This window comes from Vanacampus margaritifer, chromosome 11, assembly GCF_051991255.1.
Source record: "Vanacampus margaritifer isolate UIUO_Vmar chromosome 11, RoL_Vmar_1.0, whole genome shotgun sequence".
NCBI classification, from domain to species: domain Eukaryota; kingdom Metazoa; phylum Chordata; class Actinopteri; order Syngnathiformes; family Syngnathidae; genus Vanacampus; species Vanacampus margaritifer.
In genome coordinates this window covers 12,971,359-12,999,350 of record NC_135442.1, presented here as the reverse complement: position 1 = coordinate 12,999,350, position 27,992 = coordinate 12,971,359, and the positions used below count along the sequence as shown (strand labels likewise).

Sequence of the window (27,992 nt, the reverse complement as noted above, 5' to 3'; positions counted from 1 at the left end):
TAAATGGGTAGATAATCATTTATTTAAATATTACACAAACAAGCAGCAGCAGAGAAAAAACTGACTTCAGTAGGCTACACAAACATTCCCGTTGAATACACTTTAAGAGTTTTCCTTTCCTTTCTGTACTTGACGGAGGTAGATTTGTTGTACCTCCTCCGTGTAACCTCAGATGATAATTCAGATTACAATCCAAGCACAAGCAAACACGTAAGGCCTTACAGTTGCACAAAAACGCTTTGAGCATTTGTAGACAGTTGTCACAATAAAGCACACTTTTTACAATGTCGCTCTGTTCCGGAAAAGACAACAGTCACAGGAATCTCGGCTGCGTTATCCATGATGTGAGGTCAAGTCAAAGCCTGAAGCAAATTTGCCATTTGGTCCCAAACAACACTGACCCATATAAATACATTAGGGATGAGAGAAAAGGCTGATAGCGTACGATAAAGCGACATTTAATGCAAGGGTGGCCTGGCAAGCGGGACAATTCAAGTGGACATAAGAATGCCCTTGTATGCTTCCCCTACTCTTCCGTCTTCACGTAGCCTTCGGCACCAACAAGCTGCTCGGAAACATGGCACACTATCACGAAACACTTTCTTCACAAAGCGTCACAAAACAAAAGAATGCATTATTTTTTTGCATTACAGGAGAATTTCAATGTAAAACCGCACTATATTTAGACACAGATGAGCAGGAGTGCACATTATTCGTGTCTCCGTGTATTCGTGTTGACATTTGCGGTAAGCCTGTTGCGCTAATCCGAAATCCGCCTGGGAGCCGGTGTACATTTAAACAATGCCTGAATGCGTGACTCAAATAAGACTTGGCCTTTAATCTTCGTTGCCGTGGTCTACCAAAGTATTATGGCACACCTCATAAATCAAATATGCTGCACATCAGCATGGATACCTCCTTTGATCATCTTGTCACTGGCTTGAAATATCCTACAGTACATCCATTTCCCTGGAAAAATTATTTCAACTTTAACTCTTTGACTGCCAGACGTTTTGAGAAAAGGGAGGCCGTGGGTGCCAGCCGATTTAAGCATTTTGACTGATCTTTCAAGGTCCACAGAAAATAATGTGTTTGGACTATGGAAACACACGTACTACCAAATGAAAGATTGGACTCTCATCTTTCATCAGAAAAAAAAGTTTGTTTCTACCTTATTCCGTTTTTCAGTAATCAACAATAGAAAATGGTTAGTTTCACCTCTGTTTTGAAACAAACGTCTTTTAACGTCTTTGGCACTCCTCCCTAGGGTTTTACTAAACGTTATTTAACGTTTTTGGCAGTCAAAGTAACAAATAATTCTTCCCACATATCTATGTTAAATATATATTAAATATAAAAACAGTCAAATTAGTATTTTGGATGTCATCCAGATTTGCCAAGTTGACTGCACAAATCCGTTTTTCACTGTTTTATGTTATACGTTTTTCCACATATATTATTACTGTCATTCATACAAATGTTGACATTTTAATATAATTGTCTATGATCTCTTGCATGTCCCGTTGAGAGTATGTAGCCAGACAACCAATGGAAACTATATTTGTAACAAGTATCTGCTCTGGCCGCTAGAACTGTCCTTCAAATGACGTTTGTTGAGACCTCACCATCCCACTTCGCCTTTTCATTACAGTCAGGTGGTTACTCAATTCTAGCTAATGGCTGTCATTTTTGTTTTATTTATGTGTTTCTTTTATTTTTCCAGATAAGATAAACAGATTTTATGTGTCAACAACCTTTGATAATTAACTTATATTTAAGCAGATAGTCCTTTTTGTGCCATAGCCTGCTTGATTTTCATCAGACAGCGACAAACCACATTTTGTTTTTGGGGATTCTTTTTTTCCCTCCACAGTTACAAAAATGACAAATCACATTTTCATTATGCTGCTTTTTTTTTTCTTCGGAAATAAATCCTAAAAGCCTAAATAACTATATATGTTCAAAACATTTTTTAGGCTTGACTGAACCCCGTTCGCTGTGTTTTTTCCTCAACATTGCTCCAGGCATTGTATTATTCAAACGAGTGGTGCTTCTTGAAATTGCTTTTAAATGATAAGCCAAAAAGAAATCTGTTCATAATTCAAAATTCATAAGATTTGGCTGTTCAAACACGATGTAATTTGCTCGACAGAGAACCCCAAACCATAAACTATCTTTCAATGTTGCATGCAGGGAAATCAATTTCCAGGTATTTTTTTCCTCCACAGATATCAGGATTAAAACCCAGTCCAAACAGCAAACTAAATTTTGCCTTCAGCTCTTCCTGTTTGCTGCTTGCAGACAGCATCTTTATCATTCACTTGCAACATTTCCCCGAACAGCACTTGCTCCATTTGTCAGTGACACTTCCCGCACAATTCTAAGAAAGGGGCACAAACGATGTTAAAAGGAACAATTGCCCTCATCAAGCATGGTGATCACAAGCTTGGGGGTTGGTGGAGTGAGAAATCAATCACCTGGTAACCGCTTTGTGTGCTCCTCACAGAGATGAGGGGCGGGTTTAACCAACAGCATAGTAATGACAAGACTGAGTGAGGACTTGCCACTCCATAAAGGCCAAATCATTGCCACGCCCAAACATGACTGATGGAGCATGCATCTATTTACTAGATCGCTTATCCTCATTTGGTGTCAGATGCTGACATATTATTCCATTTATGTAAATTCCCTATCAGGGCTGGAATATGCTCCAAAATAATTTTATTTTAACAAGTTAAAAAAAAAATGTCTATGCGGCCCAGTATCAAATCAGGTCACAAACCGGTGTTTGGGGACTGATGCCCTACTACATACAACGGATTGGCATTTATTCTTGTAATCCCTTTATAATAACTATGTCGAGCAAAAAAATGAATGTGCAATATCAATTCATATGTATAACGGAATGTATGGTGTTCCACAGAGTTCACTTCTGGGGCCTCTGCTTTTTTTTCATTAAATCTGTTGCCCGTGGGTTCCATCTTTACTCATTTGCTCCCAAAAATGTATAAATACGTTCTAAGTAAGTAAGTGTCCCAAAGACGTATTTATATGCTTTTTATGGTTTTTTTTTATGCTAGAGCATACAGAAGGCTTTGATGCAGCCTTTTAACTGCAAAGAACGGTTGAAGAAATGGTAGTTATTACACAAACGGACAACAGGTGGCAGCAGAGCATAAGAAATGAACCAGGGCCATATTGGGAAAAAAAAGCTCATTACTCCCATTTCTAAATAGATTTGTGAATAATGGTGAAATTGAGCTATATTCTAATGCTAATTGCTGCAAAACGGAAACAGATCGATATATTTTTTTCCTGCTGAAAGAAGAGACTCTATTCTTTCTTTTTGTAGGTTCCATGTTTTTATAGCAATAGAATACAATATTCTGTGGGCCTTGCAAAATCAGTCAAAATGAAGGGGATTGCTTCTGTGAAAATGGCTGGGAGTGAGTTAAGAAAACAGCACTTGTTTTAAAGTGCTCTATAAATACTGTATAAAGTGTATAAAGAGTGATGGGAGTCCGTGCCCTATCTGCATGATTTGCTATGCCGAGTTGAGAATTACAGTCCAGCACAACTTCATTAAGATGCATGGAGATGGGGAATACAAGAGCACAACACTTTCTGAATTCAAGGTGAAGAGAGACAGATTCCATGAAAAGGCTACGCTTCCCGTTCATTTTGTTCATTCTATACATCCTATACATATGTCTCGAATTTGAAAAAATATATATTTTAATTGAGATTTTTCTGGGGTTGGTGAAAGATTCTGGTTGGTAACCCAGTGGGTAGTAGGGGATGTCTGGTCGGTGCTGGATTTCACTTTTCTTTCTTTTCTTTGATCCTTCCTCGGGTCTCCTGACAACCTCACGACTCTAGCTGGATTCTGAAGTATTCGGTTTAGGGTGAACGGTATGGGATTTAATAGATTTAAGGTGAATTAATTAGCACACACACACCCGCACATGCACATACTCACGCACAAACAAACAAAAAAGAAAAGAGAAGAAAAAAAAGAGGGAGCAATGATCATGACATGTCGAATCGGTAAGATTACCGAATGAACAATACTGAGCTCTCTCTCAAAAAGAAAAAAATATATATTTAATTTTTTAATAAAGAATGATTCGGTGAATGTGCATAGGAAACTGATGGGATTCAGTACCTTCGACAAAGTTGAGAACCACTGGCCTAGAAATGAGAAGAATAGCAAATTTAATGCAATTTTCAGTAACATTATAATATTGGGCTAAATAAGTATTTCTTTGAAAATATCTGTCATTGTTTTTTGGGGAAATTTTACAGTATTTATCAAACGTACTAGTGTTATCGGTACTAGGTATCGGTGATCGCTCATGAGTTGAATACTTGTACTGGAATCGGTCTGAAAAGTGGCATCGGACATCTCTAATCATGACTATTGCAGTGTTCTAATTAAGAGTAACTAGAAAAAAAAAGTCATATATTCTCCTCTGGCGATCCAATCATATATTTTTGTATTTTCTGCTTATATACATTACATTTTGAGGTTCTTGCGACACTTTCTGAAGGCAATCTCATCAAAATCATTATGATGAAAATCACCTTCACGCCATGTATCTAATCTTGTGGGGGCAGCAGTTTACACTCGGCTCACGTTTACTAGCTGCTCCCCATCAACACACGCAATTAAAACTCTAAAAAGTCATTTTAGAATCTCCTTATCCAACTCAATAATTGTATATCAACCACAAATATTCATCACTTGAATGTCACTAGTACAATATGCCTGGTATGAATTGCACTAGAAGAAAAATGAGTGGCAGCTATTTGCCACAACAAATTTAATAAGAAGATGTCAGCGTGAGTGGCAAGTGGATGAGCCGGAGTGTGTGTCGACATCACGCAACCTTTGTGACACCGCAGGGAAATTATCCTCATAAATCTCTCTTGGGGAGAAAAAAAGCTTTGGAAGTGTCACTCATAAACACAGTCGATATTGCATTTCTATACTTTTCTATATGCCCGACAGTATTTATACACATGCACACACACTGGATCTTAAATAAGAATGACCTCGTAACGTGATTCATTTAAGAATTGGTTCATAATAACCACAAGGGAGCTATCGGCATGTATCAGCGATGACAATGAAAGTCATGTTATTCGACAGACATTATAGTGGTTGAAGCTTGACAGTAATAATGAAGCTTGTGTGTTAGTTGTGCAGGGACGTGGAGTCTCTGAAAAGTGGCAAAATGTATTTACTAGTAATTACATGATACCCTCGGTGCCAAAATTGAAGGCTGCTGCCAACTCGCGGATACGAGGAGGGAAAAAAAAACCTCATTAGATGGTGGGTCACCAACATGGTGCCCTTTGGCACCAGGTAGCTCCCAAGCGCCACATGAATAGTATGTTGTGATGGGACATTGTGATTTTCTACGATTGTTTAAGAAGTGATCATTTGAAAATGAAAACATTGGCAGAGAGTTATGGAAAGTTGCACATTGAAAATGTGCTTATTATCCTATTGTGAGAAATCGTTGCCATTATCAGTGTCGTCTCATAGATGAATATCATTCAATTTTAATAATAACATACAATAACATTATGTAAGGTAATTTGGGCTCAAGTGTGTTTCAAAGTGGATGTTGTTCGCATTAATTAGTACCCACGAATTAGCCCTGTTTTCTGCATTAGACTTGTTATAATGTGTTATTCCTAAAGCTACATGTTATGTAGTCTCGGCACCAAACCAATATCCAAAATCAAATATATATCACAATAAGAAATGTTCAGATTGACCTACCATTATTTTTATCAGTGCAGAGTTTTTGGCATACAAGAATACAATTTGTATGTGATGATGATTGCACTAGACTATTGGGATTAGTGATAGGCGTCATTATCTACTAATTAATCAAGAATTCTGTGGATTTTGTAGAAGTGAGTGGCAATTAATTTTACCCTGAAGCAATTGAGAGAAAATGGAGTGCACTACTTGGAGCCGACCAGTAGGGGCGCTGTTGATTCAATCAAATAATTTGCTGTCTAGAGAAGTACAATATGATGTCATCTGTCACATTTCTCTGAAAAGCAATATTCCAGTAATCCCTCCAAAAAAGTGTTGCCATTGCTTATTACTAAAAGGAACTTGAATGATTTACAACATTTGCTGAATTTGATCTCTTCAGACCGCAGCGGCAGATTTCTTATGCTTAAAGTTTCTTCAGCTTTTCAATCTACACTAATGCCATGACGTTGCCCCGACAAGAACAATATTAACAAGCAGGCACTTATTGCACAAGGCAGCTGAATTACCATTGAGAACAATCATGTCTATAAATAGGTGACAGAAAGATTTCACAACAAGTTATTTTCTTCACTTATGGACCACAAAGTTGGCAAGTCTTTACCAAAGGGGTGTCCAAACTTTTTCTTCCAAGGTGTGTTACAGAAAAATCGAAGGATGCAAGGGCTGCTTTAACATTCTTCACAACTTTATTTACAGTAACATATCAGTTTAGGTAAATATATGCTCAGCAATTATATGTTGTTCTTTTTTTTACATATATCATAGATTATTTATTTATCAAAAGCAGCTAGGCGATAAAAACAAATGTTAAAGGGGAAGTCAACCCCCCAAAATTTCTTGGCAATAATATGTTCGATGCAGCCCCACTAGTCTAAATACGGTATTCTGGTTAATATTTTGTAAATGAAATATGAGTTAAGCAGCAAAATCCAGCTGTTTTTATCAATATCAGAAGACGGCCATTTTGCCCTCCTGCTGTCAAGTGAAAATGACATCACAGTTGCTCATGTCTCAGGTAACAGCCAATCAGCACTCAGCTTCAGAAAACAGGTGGTCATTGCCTGAGCCCTGAGCAACTGTGATATCATCTTCAGTCGAGTGGCAAAATGGCCGCCCCATGACTTGGATAAAAATGGCTAGATTTTGCTGCATTATTCATTTTCCACAAATGTGATATTATTCAGAATGTCATGTTTACACTAGTGAGGTCACATTGTTGAGTCATGTAATGTTTAAGGTTGACTTCCCCTTTAAGGATTTTTAGGATTTGGGGATGACCTGCATCCCTGTATCCCACCAAAATAGATTCGCCACTGTCTCCACTTTCTGAATCAAAACAAAAGCAATCGGTACTAATAAAACAGAAAGTGAAGCAAACAACTGTAATTTACACTTTTTGCTTCCGTACCTGAATTATCTCTATTCTTTAGATCATTCGGAATAGAAATATTTTCTTATCTCACTTGTAAATTGTTTCTTTGCGTTTTTGCAAATCTAGAAAGCTAAATATAAAAAACAGTAGTCAATTCATTTTAATATATGACGGGCTGCAAAAAAAAAAAGGTGAGTGGGAAGCATTTGGCGCCCACATTGTAGTTTGGACACCCCTGATTTAACACCTAAACCAGCACTTTCCATTTTAGTGTGTATTGAGGTATATACATTGAAACACTGGGATTTTAATACCCCTATTTATGTTCTCACAATCATGGATTTAAGCTTCTATGTTGCTACATTACGCCAACTGTTTTCACTTTGGCCTAAAGAAAGCACATGTTGTATACCGTGTTGCCGTAGTAACTGTCTCTTCCAGATAGGGGCCAACTCCATCCGCCTCAGCAGGCTCCCATGGTGCTGACTGTTGTATAACTGAACTTGGACATGGACGGTCCCATGGCCATAACGTCCTCCTCGTTGTCCCTCAGCCCGCGGCGGCGGCGGCGGTGGCGACGGCAAGGGGCGACGCAGCAGGAGAACGTAGCGAACAGAGCCTTCCGGAAACGGGTGTTCATGAAGCAGTAGATGATGGGGTTGACGCAGGCGGAGGTGTAGCTCAGCAAATGGATAAAAGCAATGGGTGTGCCCGAGAGGGCTTTTTTGGCCGAACGGTCGTCGAAAGCGCGCCACGTGTTTGCGCAGTACAAAGGCATCCAGCACAGAAAGAAGAGGACCACGATCACCACCAGCATGCGGATGACTCGCTTCTTGGCCTCCAGCTTGGCCTCGGATGTGTTGCTGCGCGGCCGGTCGGTCTTGGGCGTCTTGACGGAGGCGGACATTGCCGACATTTCCAACGAGTAGGGCCGCTGGACATTGACGTAGCAGCCATCGCCGTCGTCACTGCCACATGACACTGTTGAAGTCAAGCCATTCTTAACATCTGTATTGGGTAGCAAAGAAAGAGAGTTCAACTTACTTTAGACGCTATTCATCTTGTGAGGGAAATTCAATGAAACCTTGCGAAATCTATAACATTTTGGGCACGTCAAAATGTGTATTTGAAAACACTGCAAATTGGTTTCTGTTTGTATTCAGAATTTCTTAAAGGAAGAAGTAAACTATCATTTAACCCTATAAAGCCTGAACCATGAAACATATGAGAGAAAATTCCGATTCTTTTTAAATTTATTGGTCCTTTTGAACAAACAAGCAAAATTGAAAATCAACTTCCACATATAACTTTTGATTTGTGTCATATTTGATACATCCGGTCACAATGCTTTAAATGTGTACATTTATAACTGTCAAAAATATAATAATAATAAACAGACATATGAAACATATTAGTATTTCCAAAAATCAGAAAGAACATTTGCCACAATCAATAAGTATAGATGTCGTTCTTTTCTCAATTGGGGCGAACTTGCAAGGTCGCTGGAAAAGCTAAAAGCTGGGTGATGCTGCCCTCTAATGGATTATCCGTGTCACATCATTTACGTCAGGGTTTTAATGGCAAAAAAATATTGTATATAATGTGATACGTCTGGTGTTATAGGGTTAAGGGGTTTATTTATGTCTGGAACATGTATAGTGAGGCCCAACAAAAAATACAGGTTTCAGTCTTGGGTTTAAAATTGCGGAATGGACTTAATGATGCGTTCAAACTGTGCACTTCTTTGTTGGGGTTTAAGAAAAAATTCTAATGTAAAATAAGTCATGCTTACAGTGCCATTGATCAAATATAAAATATGTAGAAATTATTATTAGTGTAGTATTTATTTATTTATTTATTTATTTGTAATTCTACTATATGTGATTCATGGGACAGTATAGGATAGGTGATAATAAGCATGGTGCTTCTGCCTATTCCTTTTTCGGTTATTTGGTTTGTTCGAAAGGATGTCGTTTGCGTTTTCTTGTCTGTGCTATGTATGGAACCGAAATAAACCACTCATTATATCATTTGATTTAATTGTCTTATGTATAAAAAGCTTCGAACGAATGGCTATTTGTGGTGTAGTGGTTCACATAGCTGATTTTCCTACCTTTACCTTACTCAGAACAGGATAAGCAGCACAGAAATTAGTCTGTACATTCCGGTTTCATAACTCTACTGAGTCACAGGCAGAGCTGACGAGACACAGGCAGAACCAATAATCAGATGAAAGACAGGGAATAGAAACAAACATAGGAAACACAATTCATAACCAAAAGGGGAAATAATCCAATGATTCTGAATCACCTCACAAACGGAACTATAAGCTCATAATTGACACCTTATATTGTTTTCCTACCAATGGTAAATATTCATCCTCTCAAAGAAGCAGCCATTATTTTTATCTTTAACATGAGACAATCAATTCAATGTTTTGAATGTTTGCATTCTTTCAATCTACAATCTCTGTCTACAGTTGCCCTGGTTACCACCACGGCTCCACAGTGCAAAAACATATTTGATTATGTTTGCCAGTGACTAAGACCACTAGACCAGACTAAATTGCGCACTGCCCTGCAGCACGGCGACTATTTTTATTTTCATTCCGCAGTGCTCGAATGAAAAACATTCAGATTCATTCTCTTAACCATCTCCATTAAGGAAATGACAAATTATTGATACGATGATTAAATATTTGATCGGAGACAGTGGAATGTCTAAAGTCGTAACGGCGCAAAAGCTGTACAAACTCGACCTAAGGCAAACAAACCATCATGCGTGATGTCACAATGTCAGATGTTTTTGTTGTTTTGGGTGATGCCAATTATAAGTCTTCAATGAACCTAACATAGATGTTTGTTTGTTTTTTTTATTGTGGGAGGAAGTCGGACTACCCAGAAGTTCCACACGGGAAGGCTAGAGTCAAGATTTGAACCCAGAACCTCAGATTTCAGGCAGATGTGCGAACCACTACCTTACAATGATGCTTATAATGACAATAGAATCTAAAATGATACTTTACATTAGCAATACAAAATGAGTTAATGTAAACAATGTGCAGATGCAAAAAAAAAAAATTGCATGAAAATGGCCAACAAAAAATCTTACTCTTCTTTCTTTGTGTCTGTCAGGCCTCTTGAGAGGGTGCAACTTTATTTTAGTTTTATGATGCATTATTTTATTTTATCTGTGTGTCCACGTGAAAGATGTTAAAATGTTACTGAGAAAATCATTGTTTTAAAGTTAAAGGTTTTAGGACATGTCTGACTTAGGATGTTCCACTTTTCCCTCAATAAAGTACACAGAATATAGTTAATGGATGATTAAATTTGCCTCATTTTCCATTAACGTCTCATAAAACCTCCCAGGCAGGAGTCAGCCACAGCCAAAGTTGTATCCCTTTTATCGGATTTCCACTCAGATTTATCTTTTTTTTTTTTTTTCAAATATCTGCTCGTCTCTTTTTTCAGACAACTTCTTTCCATGTGAGGCCAAACAGATGGCGACGTCCACGCCAGCAGCTGCCAGCCAATTCCATCCCCTGACATCCTCCTCTAGTCTACAGACCCTCTTGTAAGTACACCGACAGTTACATAGAGTACCTCACCAGCCACAGCACAAACCAGTGATGTTGCTAATGAAATCATTACAGTCACAATTGAATTCATCTCGAGAAAAGCCATGCAGGGGGATTGCTGATAGAATGAGATGAAATATAAAAGTGTCAGGCATTGCAAAGATGATTTTTCTCAAGTGCTGTCACTGAGGAAATCATTTAACAATGTGTTTATTATTTTTGGTTGTAGGTTGCAGTTGCGTCCAACTGACGAAAAAAACTAAATATTGATTTGTGGTCGTACGTGATTGATATCTTCCCCTTGAAATTTGCTACTGTCTGTTCTTATTTTCTTTATTATTATTATTATTATTATTATTATTATTATTATTATTATTATTATTATTATTATTATTTCCAATTCCACCACAGGACAATTCCTGTAATGGCAAAGAGGAAAAGTGTTTGCACCTGACATTCCTCGCTCATATATACATTTTTTATTGGTTGTCATGGTAATACTAGGCAATGATGATGCAACTTTTCAGCATCACACTTATGGGACATATTCCTATGTCAACCAAAAAACATTCTTGGCAATAATATGTTCTATGCAGCCCTGCTAAATATTGTATTTCGGTTAATATTGCATTAGTGGAGTATGAGTTAAGCAGCAAAATCCAGCTGTTTTTATCCATTTCAGGGGGCGGACATTTTGCCACTTGCTGTCGACTTTATTTTATTTTTGTTCAAAGTCCAAAGACTTTTATTATTTTTTATTTTTTTTTATTTTAAGGGGGAAGTCAACCTCAAACATTTCTTGACAATAATATGTTATATGTGACCTCACTAGTCTAAACATGACATTCTGATCAATTTTACATTTGTATGTATTTGTAAGTTATGCAGCAAATTCCAGACATTTTTATCCATCTCAGGGAGCGGCCATTTTGCCACTTGCTGTTTACTGAAGATGACGTCACAGTTGCTCAGGGCTCAGGCAACGACCAATCACAGCTCGCCTGTTTTCTGAAGCTGAGCTGTGATTGGTTTGTCATTTTCACGCGACAGCAAGTTGCTGCTTAATTCATATTTCACAAATGCCACATTAATCAGAATGTGCATCTTTCGACTAGTGAGGTCACAAATAACATACTATTCTCAAGAAATGTTTAACGTTGACTTCCCCTTTTGTCCAAATTGCCCTGAGGGAAAATACCTTTTCTGCTCTCTGTAGTCTATATGTCCTCACCTGTCGAGTCTTTCTTGTGGCCCATCTCAAACTGGATTCCTCTGTAAAGCTCCCTGGAGATGAGTCCATAGGCCACACTCATCACCACCCCAGGAATGGCAAATAACATAAGCAGCAGCAGAACGTACCTTAAAGACACACGGAGGGTCTCAATGCAATTTTCACACATTCTGTACCTACGAGAGTTCACAGCTTCGCGAGCTGAAGACTCTGCACGCATGTACCCTGCAAAGTGTTAGTACCTGTCATGCATTCTGTGGTGGCGCTCAAGTAATGGAGGTGAGAATTGGATTGGACGCGTAGCTGACTGATGTGCGAACACGGAATATTTACCCAGTGAAAGCGTTATTGAACGCACGTATAAAACCATCTTGATACAAAATGTTATCTGATGCAAAATGAAAGCAAAATATTGACCTTTTTCTCAGAGTGAGTTTTCTTTTTCCTCCTCTGAAATCCAAACGAGTTTCGAATTCTTGTATTGCTTTTGTATATGGTGTGTAATTTTAGACTTTATTTAAAATAAAAAAAAATCATTCCTGAGTGCCTTTTTGCTTCGATTGCAAGAAAATAGATTTGTAGATTTCACTCATCGAGCGTGTCCACATTTTATGTGCTCAATGAGTTAACACACACAGCTAAGATCTGACTGGAGAAATAGAAAGCAACCGCAATGTAGTACTTCAATATAGACTTGCAATTACTTTGAAATATGCTTGCTCATCCATTTCCTTACGTACATTCCCCTATATTGTGCTTAAATTAAGTGTATGAGGTAGATATCCAAAACCAAGCTATATAACTGCTATCAGTAAGTTTTGATTGGGATAACTTTAATGGTCATAATCTCTTTTTGTCTTAGTTTTGTGGTTACTTATGCTTGCTTTCGAACATTTGGATGACCTTGCATACAAATTGCTAACTGATGCTTATTGATGGCGGCCAATAGTTTAGGTTTCTATTTTATGCTCTGTGCTTTTTGTATGAATGGCTTCTATTGCATGCTAAAAATATATATATATTTCCTATATCCACTATTGCTGCTTAAACGATGCATATTTCCCCTTTATAGAACTACCGTAATAAATTTGATCTTACTTTGTGATCTTGCGAACATATTTACAGAATGTACTTCTTTTTCCGCACATTTACTAACATAATACGCATCCTCTTTCTTTTACAGTTATGCAGTTACAGCACTTTCAAACATATGTTCTTAATGATGCTCTTACTGCCACGCATTGTGTTTTTCATACATTTGTGATTCTTACATACAGTACTTGACTTACTTAAGCGCTTATTTCTTAAGCTTACATACTTATACCTTTACTAAAATAAGTTTGCGTTTGCTCTCTTTCGACTTAGTCCCTGTGAGTCGAAAAACTTGATATATTTGGCACCGTTTTATGGCGGCTGCCCTTCCTGATTCAGTCCACCCACGACCATTTTAAGCCAACTTACTAAAACATTTCTACTTTGATTATCTACTAGGGGTGGAATGTTTTTGGGAAACTGTCCAAACCTTCAAGACTGTTTTGGTTCATAGTCTTTGTCTCATTGTCTCATTGTCTCATTTACTAATGAGGCGAAGTGGGATTCATCAGAATGCTGAAGCCTCTTACATATCTTCTCCCTGGTGCCCTTCTTTATTATTATTATTTTTGGACTGTTTTTGCTGTGTTTTTTCCTAGCTTGTTTATGGACTATCCATTTTGCAAACAATCGCTACGCCCGCCAGAACCTTAGAGACATTAGTAACCAACACTAGATACACTTTTCGAGTACCGAAACAGAAAACCAAGTTGTCGGTATTATGTATCAGAGATCTTGCATCGGAGAGATTTCCAACACCGTATTTACCTCTAACATACAACAGTAGCACTTTTTAAACTTTTTTCTTTTCTTTTTTTTGATTCTGCATCCGGACTCACCAGGACTGCTCAGCCATGGCAATGGGCCACTTGCGACGACACTGGTGAGCGGTGGTGTTGTCGGCGCGAGGAAAGGATTCCAGGTGACTGACCACCGGATACGGGATCATGATAACGAGGGCCATCATCCATGTCGCGGCAATTACCCGGTAAGCGTGGGAACGAGTTTGCCACACCCGGGACTTCAGAGGGTTGCAGATGGCGCTGTAGCGCTCAATCGCTATGGCAACCAGGCTAAATGTAGAGATGCTCACTGATATACCTGCGGGCAGACAAAACCTTATTTAAAAACGGCACCCATTGGTGCTTATCAGCATTCTTGAGTTTCGGTCCATTGTAAAAAATAACAAACCAAACGTATGCGATATCTGTAATTCAAGTGAGAATAAAAGCGGTGACGCGGTGGTGTGTTTACAAAAACATATGTGAGGAGGAGAGGCTGGGATGGTATCTGTAGGAGAGGAAATCATGTTGGCCTCAGACACTGATCCCATCTGCCTTTTCCCTCCTGACAAGGCCAGACGGGAAATTACTCTTTACCTCTCTTGTTCACGTACTTCAAAATGCAAACTGTGAAGATTTGTTTGGGTGTGTGAGTCAGAGGTGAAGTGCGTTGTCAAAGCCGACTCTCCCTCAAGAAAGTCACTTCCACTGACACGTTGCAGAGGCGCAACCTTTGGTTCCACTCACCAGCACAGCTCCACAATCTTGTGAGATCCAATACGAGGATTGGATCAATCGCAATCCTTGTATCAGTAGTTCTATATGCAATAATATAATACGTAATTATTTGATTCCCTGCTGAATTTGGAAGGTTTGTCACAAAGAAATCCCGTGAAAGTTATATCTTAAAATCTTTCAAGTTACTTGGCTGCCATTTTGGAAATTTGACACTTCAGCTCCTTCCACATGTTTTCGAGTCTATGACCTTATAATGATGATGTTGTCAGTTGCTACGGTCTTCCTGTATTTGTAATTCGGTTGAGTTTTTATTTAAGATATTACTGCGTTGTACGTGGATCCGTTCATTGGCCGCACAATACATTAAAACTGCCCAAAAATAACATTAGCACCTCCACGTTTGACTGACAGGGTGGTGTCCTCCGAGTCATACTGATTGTTTTCATCCTCTCTAACAGCAGGTCGACTTAATGCCAGATTGCTTAACTCAAATGTCATCTGACCAAAGCACTCATCTCCCAAGCTTTTTCTGAGTCATTTACATGCTCAGTTAATTAAGGCCATGTTTATATGATCATCCCGTGGGCTACGGCGGTTCTGTTTGCCCAAAATGAAGTGCGCCGTGCGCTCTTTTTTTTTTCCATATTCCAGTCTCGCTAAGATTTCTCAAGATCTATTACGGTACCCGTGACGTGCAGTGGGAGAACTGGTCTGTTGAGTGCTGGCAGCTCAAAGGTGCACTTCAGTTCAGTTCAGCCCCGCCATGTTCTGATGCAGTCCCTCAAATGGTCTTGAGATAAAACATGGACGCCAGGAAGGGTGGGAGCACATTCATGACTCCGGCAGAGTCGAATGAAGCTCCCCTGGCACAGCTGGCTCCAGAGTCGGCATTAACGAGGTGTGTACAATACTGCCACAAAATAGTTGCTTGATTTTTTATTTTATTTTTTGCAATACCTAATTCACTAATCCATTCATTGTGCCAAAACATGATAGAGCGCTCTCTCTCCCCTGTTCCTCACCCCCTCTCTCTCTTTTTGTCTCACTCTCTCTGCAATCCTCTCTCTCTTTTTTCTCCCTTCTCTTATGTTCTCTCTCTCCTCCCTCCTCTCACATTCTCCGTCTATCTGTCCTCCCTCTCTCATTCCTTCTCTTTCTCTCACCCCTTCTTTCTCCGTCCCAACCATGCCCCCCCTCTCTCTCTCATTCGCTCATCTTCTCTTTCTTACTCTCTCTTGCTCCTCTCACTTTCTCTCTCTCCTCGCTCCACTCGCATCTCTCTCTCTATTCCCCTCTTCCTCCCCCCTATTCTTTCCATCTCTCCCCTCCTCCCTCTCCAATTCTCTCTCTCTCTCTTCCCCTCTTCCTCTCCCCTCTCTCTCTTTCTCTCTCTCACTCTTTCTCAGCTACTCTTTCTTACTCTCTCTCCCTCCTCTCATGTTCTCTCTCTCCTCTATCTCTCCCTCTCTATATACCTCTCTCGCTCAATTCTCCCGCTTTGCCTCATCCCCCTCCCTCTCTCTCTCTCTCGCTCTCTTGCTCTCTATCTCTCTGTCTCATACATTCACCATTGGGGACGGGAACGCACACCTGCAAAATCTTACTACAGTTTCTGCACCTTCATTTGCACCAAGGGGGCAATCTTTTTCTTTCTCTTTTTCTTTTTCTTTTTCTTTTTCTTACAGTTGAAAGCCCATTCTGAGACGGTCCTGTACATGTTCTTTGTTGAGCCGGGGGACCTTCTGCCCCCTGCAACATTTCAGTCAATATCCATCTATCCATCCATTTTCTTGGCCGCTTTTCCTCACAAGGGTTGTGGGGGTGCTGGAGCCTATCCCAGCTGGCTTCGGGCAGTAGGCGGGGTACACCCTGAACTGGTTGCCAGCCAATCGCAGGGCACACAGAGACGAACAACCACACTCACATTCACACCTATGGACAATTTGGAGTGTTCAATTAACCTGCCATGCATGTCTTTGGAATGTGGGAGGAAACCGGAGTACCCGGTGAAAACCCACGCAAGCACGGGGAGAACATACAAACTCCACCCAGGAAGGCCGAAGCCCGGACTCGATCTCACGTCCTCTGCACTGGGAGGCGGATTCAGTCAATATGTTAACTAAAATTTTCAATTGCCATCAGATCCTTATCAGGTTCCTGCCGTGTCCTTTGGGGCTGCTCCCTTAACTTTCTCATCATCATCATCATCCTCACTCCATGAGGCTACATCTTGCATGGAGCGTCAGACAGAGGGTAACTGAGGGTCATTTTGTTTGGCTGTCACTTCTTGAATAATGGTGCAAATAGTTGTCACCTTCAGTGTCCAGGTTTATAATCTTGTCTCGTACGTGTTTTGACATTGAGCTTGTTAGTCTTGCCAATGGTGGTATAGAGGTTGGGAAGGAAGAAATTGATTCTGAGAATAGGTGAGTGATTATTTTTTAAACAACCTTTTAAAATGTTCATTTCTTGGTAAGTGACAAACTAAAAACTTCAGCAGCGGATCAGATAATTATTTTCCCCACTGTATAAATATAAAATATTTTTTTAATCATCTTTTCCCCTATTCCCCAGACTCATCTCACCCATGAGGTAGGTGACTATCTTGCACATGGTTGCGCCAAAGATGAAGTCCTGGAGGATGCTGGGGATGAGGGTGAAGGGCATACAGAATACGGCCATCATCAGGTCGCTGACAGCCAGCGACAGCAGGAAGGTGTTGGTGACGGTCCGCATGCGCTTGTTGACCGTCAGCACCACGATGATCAGCAGGTTTCCAAACACGCTCAAGAAGAAGATGAGGGAGTAGAGCAGGATCCTCAGCATGTGGTTGTCATCTAGCACAGACAAAAAATACATACAAGGTATGATGTTAGAATGTGGAGATCTTCTTCTTCGTTTTTAGATGATAAATATATCTCCTTCAAATTGAGGCTTTGTATTTGTGATGAAGGTTTTATCATTCAAATGCAACCAGAACTTAATTGGGGCATCTATTAACTCATTCACTGCCATTGACGACTATAGACGTCAAAAATTCATTTGAACTATTTCTATTAGTTTAGCATTTTTTTCTGCTTTTGTTAACAAGAGTGTGAAAACATAGATTTTTTTAATTGAATATTTAGAACAGATATAAAATTTGTGATTAATTGTGAGTTAACTAGTGAAGTCAAGCGATTAATTCCATTTAAAATTTTAATCGCCTGACACCCCTAATTTTTTAATAATCTTTTCTTTCTTTTTTTAAATTGCGTCAGGCGAATATTTTTTTTAATTGTAATTAATCACATGACTTCAATAATTAACTCACAATTAATCAATAATTTTATATCTGTTCTAAATATAAAATATTTTTTTTAGATTTTCATACTCTTATTAACAAAAGTGGAAAAAAGTGTTAAACTAATAAAAATAGTTAAAATAAATTTTTGACGTCTATAGCCGTCAATTGCAGTGAATGAGTTAATGTTAATTCATTCAGCTATCATTTACTTTGCCTATGTTGCAGTAGTACAAACCACCTGTAGATCCGACCTGACATCAATAAAGCTTGACATTTATAAAAGAATTTGTGACTGAAACGTAGCATAACAACCTAATGTCTGCTGACAAAAAAAACACCTGAAAGAAACAGTAAAAAGTTGAAAAGAAAGCTTTTAGAGTGGATTGATGACTTAATTATTTAACAAATAGTGTAAGAAATGTTTACTTTTCAGTCAGTGACCTGCCCAGATAGTATTTTTTTCATATTTTGGCTTCATTCCACAATTGCTAAAACATGTATGTAAAATTAAATGAATACTCTTGTCCAAAGGTGAGAATTTGAGTGTGAATGGTTTGTCTGTATGGACAGTACTGTATGTGCACACTAACTGGCGACTACTTCATTGGTTTATTGCGCCTCTCACCCAAAGTCAGTTGGGATCGCCTCCAGCTCACTAATGTGAACACTAATGTCACCAATTGATTTGCATTTCTTAGGGGAACAACGAATCTGTGATAGAATGTTGTAAAGCAGTTCATTAATTTAAATAGTTCAACTCAAAAAGTGAGACTCGTATGGACGCAGGAAAATGCAATTCCTACTTGAGTTAATTGTTTTTATGATATTCTAATTGTTTGAGTATGTTGAATCTATGGGTTTCACTTTTTCAGCTTCTACTTTATCAAATTATGTTTTGCTGGTTTTCACTTTCCTTTCTTTTCTTTGGTCCTTCCTCGGGTCTCCTGACGGCCTCACGACTCTGGCTGGAAGTGTTCGGTTTAGGTGAACGGTTTGGGATTTTTTTAATAGGTTTTAGGCGAACTAATGAATACACACGCACTCACACGCACGCACACACACGCGCACACACGCAGATACACATACAAAGAAAAAAGAGAGCAATGATGATGACATGTCAAATCGGTAAAATTACCGAATGAACAATACTGATCTCTCCAGAAAAAATAAATAAACAAATAATTATGTTTTGCATGACAACTTTTTTTTTAGATGCACTTTTACAATGTAGTTACAATTTATGGCCTATGGTCAATGCCTTAAAAAAGTAACTAAGTTACTTTACTAATTACTTGCTTTAAAAAGTAAGTTATTTTGCTGATTAATTGTTTTAGAAGGTAACTTAGTTATTTTACTGATTGCTTGATTTTAAAGTAACTAAGTCAAATTACAAGTTACCTTAATAGTTAATTCTTGCAAATCTACTCGCATTATGCTCTCAGCCTCTCTGATGTGCGCTTACAGGCATAAAAGTAGTTTACTCGCAAACATACTATTTTTTTACAATGCCACAGAAATCACTAACAGAAAATATCACAGAAAATAAACAACACTTTCTTATGTACAGTATGTCCTGTATATCTTTCAAGCTTTTGCAGCCATTCTACATGGATCTGTCCTCTATGCTTCATTTTCCTTTGTGACTCTTCTGCACCATTTATTAAGAAAATGAAATAAAACAGGTTTGTGCCTCAGTAGATTCATTCAACAAGGTTGTCGTGTACGTTAAGATTGAGAGGTAATTACACCTTCATCGATTTATTCTAGGGAACTGATTTGTCCTCTCAAAAATATTCCTTGAGGGCAAGTAGGAGCCAAACACATGTACTGAATAATAGCCACATTTTCTTCTGTGGACCACATGGGATGCAAAAATAAAATTAAATGTATAAGTATGTGAAATGCACAGATGGCGTGGCTGCACAGCTTGCTTATCAAAAATAATCCAGGTCCGGGTCAACACCTCAGCATGAGAACATTTTGACTGCCTGTATTTGGGTTCAAATACAAATTGAATGATGATGTGTCACTACTGTGTCAGCTTTAAAGGGACAATTTCTTAACTTGTAAACTTTCAATTGTACTCAGAATGGACATAACAGTCATTTAAATCATCTTTAAGAATTCGCATTTGATTACATTGTTGCATTCTGGCCAGTAAGTGTATAAAACTGCCTCGCTTCATCATGATGTGCTGGTGGAACATAAGGGTGCTGCTTCGAAACCAAGCAGGAGCTAAAAGCGTGATTGGTGATCTTTTTTTTCCCCTCCGTGCTCGAGCAGTATGAAAAAATGTGCTGGCAGGTTGATTGGATAGAAAAGATGTTCCTTCATTAGGTTCTTCTTTCTGCCATGCTGAACAGAATATGCTGCCCAGGCTTCCGCCTAATCGAAACCAATTAGCTTCCCTGTGTGCCCGCCTGGCTGTTGATAAGTCTCTCAGCACATTTACATTAAAAGGTGGCTCAGGAAATTCGCAGACAATCACTCCACTGCTCTAAGATGGTAGAATAAATCACTTTTTTTTTTTATCTGCTACATTCACTGCCACTTTTTTTTTTATTCTTGTGTAAACACAACAACGGATGACAAGACTGTTTAAGACTTAATGATGTTGGCTTGTAGCCCATGTTGACACCGATTCTTGTTTTAATTTCCCCAAATTAGCAAGCGTCTGTTTGGTTGAGTCACACAGTGTTTTGTTGTTGTTGTTTTTTTTTTGTTTTTTTGTTTTAAAAAAAAATTTTGTGTGTGCGTGAGTATGTGCAAGTGCGTGTGTGTGTGTGTACTCATTAATTCACCTAAAACCAGTCACACAGTGTTAATTCCAAGTAGAATGTATTTAGGAGTTCTTGTATTTTTTGAGTGGCATTTGCTGAACATATTTTAGTGTTATTGCAGTAACAACAAGGACACGGGATTTTACACAATTAAAATGTCTATTAGTGGTTTGTAGTGTAACTGCACTCTCATACTGCTGGTGTACCTAATAAAGTGTCCGGTGAATGTTTAGATCACTCATGCCACCCTCAATTGTCTTTAACGTTTGGTGGGGAAAACTGTCAGAAGAGCAGTGCAGTGTTTCCCAACCAATCCAAGTGTCAAAAATCCTCATTGAAACGTATTTCTATTATTCAAATGATGTTCTTTCTCTTGCCCTGTGAATGACTGACGACCAGTGTACCACACTTCTCGCAAAACTGAATTGAGGTTGTTAATCCTTTGCTCTTTGACTCTTTTTGCTCTATTTATGAATTACCCGCCCCTCGGAAAAAAAACATCTAACTTGCATCTGCTTTTCTTTTTTTTCTTTTTTTTTCATCTAAGCCAAGATTAATCATGGGCAGGGGCTTTTATTAGACACACAGTTAACTGGTGGCTCAGTTCATAATAGAGTTCATTGTCTGTCCATGAATATTTAACATTTAATCTGCTTTTCTCATTCAACAAATCTGACATTTTATGGACTATGAATTATTCTCTCCCCGCCTGTCTGATATATATGCAGCACGACACTTCCTATTCCGGTTGGCTCTTGTGTCATCGTGTCTATCAGGAAAAAAAAAAAAATCTGCCCTTACTTCTATAAGGCGGACGTATTGGTAAATGTCACCGTGAGTGTCTTATCCGGCACTGCAAATGTCACCTCAGCTGTGTCACTAAGCTCAACTGCAACCCACAACAGTTAATGGAGGGTGCTGGAAACCTCTTCAGGAAGGAGGACTGTTAAGCATTGGCCCTTCTTGCACACTTCTTATTGAAAGCAACAGTTACACTTGCACAATATAATGAGATCCAACACAGGAGATAATAATGTTCAGTTTTGATTCAATTAACAATGTCATATTTTCTTATTCCGCCTCATGAGACGGTTGCTGACAATCTTAGAAACAGCTCTCTGTGCTATAAGCTGCAACAACAATGTTTATTTAGCCATAGGAACAGGATATTATTGTATTGCAGCATCATATTGAGCGATGTTGCCCTCTTGCATAGACGTAACAAAACCTCGAACGTCAACAAGTGTGAAAAGAAGATAACCACCAATTGAATGTAAAACAATGACCAATTAAGCAGCAGATGTGCTAACATCTCACGAGATGCGATACAAGTTCAACCTGCTTCCACAGTATGTAGAAAAAAAAAGGGTTGTCTTTTTTAGAGATTTACTGCATACACTGCAAAACTGCAAACGGCACCTAATTTTGTAAGCATAATTCAAAGGAAGTATACCTTTCAGCGCTGTTGTAGTTTGAACTGGATATTGCATTGTGCAAGTGTACATAATTAGAGATGAAACGGTATGAACATTTTATATCATGAATGTCACAAACACAATTGTCATTGTTATGTGTTATCATGGTGCAGTGAGTTGACCCCCTCTATTCACAGGGGACAGACCTTGCCCCGTTGCCCTGCCACAAGTAATTGACACTCCCTCTAAAAATTTTCATTATTAATCTTTTGTAATACTAAACCATAAAAATACCACAAATTATGATTCTCAAACAGTTAAATATCATTTCAAATTCCTTTTACAAAATTAATCATTGGAATAAATGCCATTCATATCATTTTATTTTTTATTTTTTATTTTTTATTTTTTTTATTTTTATTTTTTTTAATGCACCAAAAGTTCACGTTTTCCTTGTTAGACAGGAGCTTTGGTGCCATCTTAGAACATTTCTTAAATGGCAACAAAAACATGCGTTTGTGCATTGTGAACCGAAAATATGCAGGGAATACTGTCCTATTACTAAAAGAAACATTAATAATAATAATAATAATAATAATAATAATAATAATAAAATCCCAGCTACAAGTTAAGCTATGAGACACCTTTTATTTTTAATGCAAAAATAAGAACTCAGCTACACTATTTACTTTTTGACAACAAAAAGACAACAGTGACGCCAAGCTATTAAAACAAATTCATTAGAGGCTATATTATTATCATTTTAATCAAATAAAAATATTTGGCACAAACTTTTCACACTATACAAGCCAATTCTATTTTGTTCAATGAATAGACACACCTGAACATAATAAACAACAAAATTCAATCAAAAGTGCAAAAATACACAGACTGTTAGCCTAGCATGCTAGCTCCCTCACTCTTCCTCTCTCTTAAAGAGGAAGTCAAGTCAATTTTCTTTACAATAATATGTTATATGACCCCCACTAGCCTAAAAACAGCATTCTGATTAGTATTACATTTCTCTAATATGAATTAAGCAACAAAATCCACCCATTTTTATCCATCTCAGGGGGCGGCAATTTTGCCACTTGCTGTCGAGTGAAAATTACACCACAATTACTCAGGGCTCAAATAATGACCAATCACGACTCACCTGCTTTGATTATGAGACCATTGCAAGCTGAGCCGTGGTTCGTCATCACCTGAGCCCTGAGCAACAGTATTTGGAAAAAATGCCCGCCCCTGAGATAGATCAAACGCGGGTGATAGCGTACTAGCAGCACAGGAATCGTATGAAATGTTCCCATTGAGGCTTTTGAGGTCAGCAGTGTGAAAGTGAGTTTTTCTGCACTCCGTTTAGTTTCCCCCTTTCTCATCATCCAAGTAATGCCCTCCTGTTGATTCCTGATGAATTGCAATCAGCCCTCATCCTGGATCGCTCATCAACATTTTCATTGACGCGCAAAAAGACCTTCTCACTTGTCTGCACTCAACAAGACAGCGATCCAGCCAAGCCACTTCACTTGATGTCTGCACGACTGCCGAAGTGTGAAATGATGTTCATTGTGGTAGTTGGATGTGTGCCTACAAAACACCTGCACCCCTCTTTTGTTTAAAAAGCAATATTTTGAACTTCGTCTAGTTTATAGGAACCAAAATGTAAAAAAAAACTGCTCTCTGTGATGAAGGAAAGTTTTATACAATCAACATATGTTGTCACACATGTCAACATGACCTGCTAAATTCCCTGATACAGAAAGGACATATTTTTAATTAAATGTGCTCCATGACATTCTGATGGTGATTGGACATATGCCGCATATTGATGGGTCTGGAGATAAGTGCACATTGTAGCAATGCTAATCTTGACGGCACCTCGCCTCGGTAAGCTCCATAAATGCCGACCGTGTGTTTAATGGACCAAGAAAATAGGCGGAGGGGGAGGTTGGTGGCCCTGAGCCGGTGGGGCGTCATTTGGGAGCTGACTGCGAGTGCGGCGACGCTGACAGCAGCTGTGTTGGGTCTGATATTCTCTGGGCTTCTTTTATGCAGGCACGGTTTGGTGCCTGAGGGGAAACTAGGGTCTTTATTTAATGTCATACACGCACTGGATATTTTATTAGGTTCACAATTACTGTCAAGTGAGAGACAGTTAAAATTGGCAAAATAAAATCTGTGGTTACAAAGAAAATTAGCTCTCCGGGTTTTTTTTATATTAAAAATGTAAGCATTGTTGATTGATTACAAAAGGGTGACAACATTTTAGCTTACAAGAAGGCCCAACTGCGCCGATATTCTGAGGCTTAGGTAGTCGTATCATACTTCTTTTTTTTTTTTCTGAAGAGCTCAGTATTGTTCATTCGGTAATTTTACCGATTTGACATGTCATCATCATTGCTCTCTTTTTTTTATTATTTAAAAAAAAAATGTATTTTTTATTTTTTTTTATGTGGGTGAGTATGTGTATGTGCGTGCGTGCGTGTGTGCGTGTGTGTGAGTGTATTCATTAGTTCACCTAAAACCTATTAAAAAATCCCATACCGTTCACCTAAACCGAACACTTCCAGCCAGAGTCGTGAGGCCGTCAGGAGACCCGAGGAAGGACCAAGGAAAAGAAAGGAAAGTGAAATCCAGCACCGACCAGACACCACCCACCACCCACCGGGCCACCAACCAGAGTCCTTCACCAACTCCAGTCGTATCATACTTGAACATGAATCGTTTATATTACATCAAAAAAATAATCTAAGAACATTTAATAATTTAAAAGCAAGTAATGCAACTTTAAAATGAATCCTGTATTAACAGTGTATTAACAATCTGAGAGCTGAGGCTAAAATAGGGCAAATGTGCTACATGTGCATGTTAAGACAGCTTCTTGTAGGAGACTAATGGAAGATGCCCTGGTATCCACTTAGCGCCCATTATATTATTCCAGCAAGTTGCTGACAATGCCGTGGACTACTGTTTCAAATTGTTGCCTTGAAAGAATTGGATTGGCTTTGGCCAGATGCCTTAAGTGATCAAACTTGGACTTAACAACTCTGCCGAGATCTGGCTGTCAAAATTCCGTACAACATCCAACTTGACATCAAAGGTTCGAGATGGTTGTCTTATTCAGATTGGCCAAGGAATCCAGTTCTACCATGATGTGCCCTGTTGTGCCACCAAAAACCCTCAGCTTGCTGTCATTGCAACTTAAATGGAGCCAGTCAGCCTGATATGAAGACACCTAAGCAATACAATGGGAGAATGTCCTTTCCTGGTTTTTAAGCGTAACATAAATTTGGCTGTTTGTCTTCATAAAAGTGAATGGCAATTCCATGACAATTGCATGACCCAAGTAGAAAAAAAGTAAAGGGAAAAATAAAAGGGGGCCTAGAACTGAGCCCTGAACCTGGAGTTGAGTTATTATGAGCATGCTATGATCAGCTACTTAGAAATCAAGTGTTCTTTAACATGGTTCAAATAACATTAGACTTAGTATCAAGTGGTCTCGAGCACTTATAGTCCAAAGCCCACTTCACACGTTCATGCTGAGTTTTAGGAAGTCAAATATCAAAACAAATCCGAATTTAAGGTATCAAGTGTGCTTGAGAATTCTACAGATCAGCTGGTACAAGTGCTCAGGCCCAGTTCTTCCAACGGTTACTGAGGCTTGGGTATTGTGCCATTCTTGAACATGGTAGAAATCACTTAGATTTGAGCTATCAAGAGTGTTTGAGCATGTTATGAACATCAAATAACAGACTTGAGGTATCAAGTGTGTTTCAGCACGATATGAACAAAAAAAAAAAAACATAGTTATTAAGTGTACTTGAGCAAAGTACGGCACAGTACAAAACGCTTGTCACAGTCAAAACATATATTTGAGCAATTATTGCATGCAATGCCTATTGTAAATGAGATCAAAGTCAGACAGACACTCAAACAAAAATGTTGCTATTTGAGCCAATTCTACATATTGGCTTGTGTTTTCCGATGTCATGCTGCTTTGTGATCACATGAACCATGCACCTGTATAGCTCTACGTAAAACAACATACAGTCCGATGAATTGCTACAAGGTGCTTGGCATGGCAACAGCACACTTAAGTTGATTGGAGACTTTCTCATAGCGCTGTGATTGACATCCTATAGGGGATGGGAACTGAAGACGACGGGCAACTAAAGAACCTGTGTGACAGGTTCGAGAATGGCAGCGGTAGTCTGAGCAGCATGAAAGCGCTGATTAGAAAATGTATTGTCTTTGTCGACACTCCTAATGAAGGTACTTCATTTTGTGCAGTGACATACACGCACTTCATCAGCAAACAATTAAGGAGGGGCAGTTAGATTTTTTTTTTAAAAAATAGCATGATTTGGTTGATGAGCAAAGAAGCAGTGGATGCTCCATATTTGTTTTCTATCAAATGAGCATCACAATACTTTGCATATTACAGCACTGTAAAGTAGAGATTGGATTCTATTTGATTAGGCCAAAAAGCTCATAAGAATTCTCCCAAAACACAAATTCCCATAATATTAAATTGGTTTGACCTTACACCCATTTTCTGTAGTACTTTTGCATTCTTTTTTCACACCTCCCCCCGGGGTTCTAAAAATTCGAAAATGCCCCTGATAGGAAAACGGTTCCCCACTCCAAAATACAGAGGGGTGACCGTGTCACAGTCCAGATGTGAGGTCAGCTGATCACCTAAATCCTCCTCAGCTGCCAGGTTTCATTTGCACTCCTAAGCCTCATGCCACTGCAGCGGCTACATTTAGGGCTTCCAAATAATGGAATTGCGCACTACACGGTGTTGAGTTATTTGAGACTTTCGGGCTGCAGTACATCAGCATCGTCCTCTTATACCGACCACCTTGGCAGAATTTGTCTTAGATGTTTTAAATACAAAATATACTGTATATTAACAGCTTTGACTTCTTAATGTAAATGATGTGTTTTAATGTTATCCAATACGTCAATGCTATCTTAAATCTAATTTGTTCAAGAAAATACATAATTCATTAAAATACACCAAATTTACCTATATAAAAGAATGCATGCAATGGATTAAAACTAAATATAAGAATGGAACAAATTCAATGAAGATTTGCTATAGTGGTGCAAACAAACATGCATTCCTTTCATAAATGCTGATTTTCAAAAATATTGTAGTTATTTATACCTGCCAGTCTCAAAATTATGCATCCTTGCAATACATGGATCAATATTCTACCCTAAAATGACAAGATTGTTTGGTTTTGATTGACTATGTCTGAGAAGTTTTCCTATTCCTCAATGCTTATTATTGTTTTTAGTAGTGTGCAACTGCATCAAATACTAATATTTTTGATATCAGCATAAACATTTTAATTGAATAGTCTGTGTTAATGTCAGTCAAAATTCAACCTCTTGCTCTTGCTCATTCCACCGTGGACGTCAAATATTGCTGATTTTAACTGAGTTTGGGAGAGTTTGACAGTATTGACCTCATTAAGTAAGAACCTTGGGTGACTAGTGAAATCGTGACGTCACCGTGCCACGTTACTACATTGTCTTAAAAAAAAATCAACTTCAATGTATTTTCTCACCCTTTGGCCGCACGCCGAGAGGTGCGAGCGTCGTGGAGATGTTGCCGCAGCTCCGGTTTGAAGCGTCCGCGCTCCCGTTCTGCGCCACGAAGACGCGCGCCGCTGCACACTCGCCGGACGTCTCGTTTGGCGCTAACAAATCCATGATTCTTCAATCAACGCATCGATGGGTGAAAAGTTACATGCTTTCAAATTCCAAAGTGCTGCCTATCACACGTGCATTCATGACGTAGTGCTTGCCAAGTTCTTGCATGGGGAGAATAAAGTATCTTTCTTTGCAGCTGGTTGTCTGTGCGCGTGAAAATGGAAGGGAGAGCCCTGCAAACTGCTACGTTGTCAC

The 27,992-nt window shown here is 38.8% G+C and overlaps 1 protein-coding gene across 1 annotated transcript; it reads right to left on the bottom strand.

Moving 5' to 3' along the window:
* Window positions 1-27,986, bottom strand: cckbrb (cholecystokinin B receptor b). Its single transcript, XM_077580727.1, has 5 exons — window positions 27,653-27,986; window positions 17,178-17,429; window positions 13,912-14,173; window positions 11,981-12,108; window positions 1-8,177 (listed from the first exon to the last, which is right to left on the bottom strand). Exons 1-5 carry the CDS (start codon window positions 27,795-27,797, stop codon window positions 7,633-7,635), a joined length of 1,332 nt encoding a protein of 443 aa, XP_077436853.1. The 5' UTR covers window positions 27,798-27,986; the 3' UTR covers window positions 1-7,632.
* Between the last annotated feature and the right edge of the window lie 6 nt (window positions 27,987-27,992).

Bases quoted from the DNA above. Each gene is read 5' to 3' on its own strand.
- cckbrb (XM_077580727.1), bottom strand. From the start codon at position 27,797: ATGGATTTGTTAGCGCCAAACGAGACGTCCGGCGAGTGTGCAGCGGCG. The intron at 12,109-13,911 runs GTGAGTCCGGAT...TGTGTCTTTAAG, and splicing joins GCCATGGCTGAGCAGTCCTG to GTACGTTCTGCTGCTGCTTA. The intron at 8,178-11,980 runs GTGAGGACATAT...TACCCAATACAG, and splicing joins CCACAAGAAAGACTCGACAG to ATGTTAAGAATGGCTTGACT.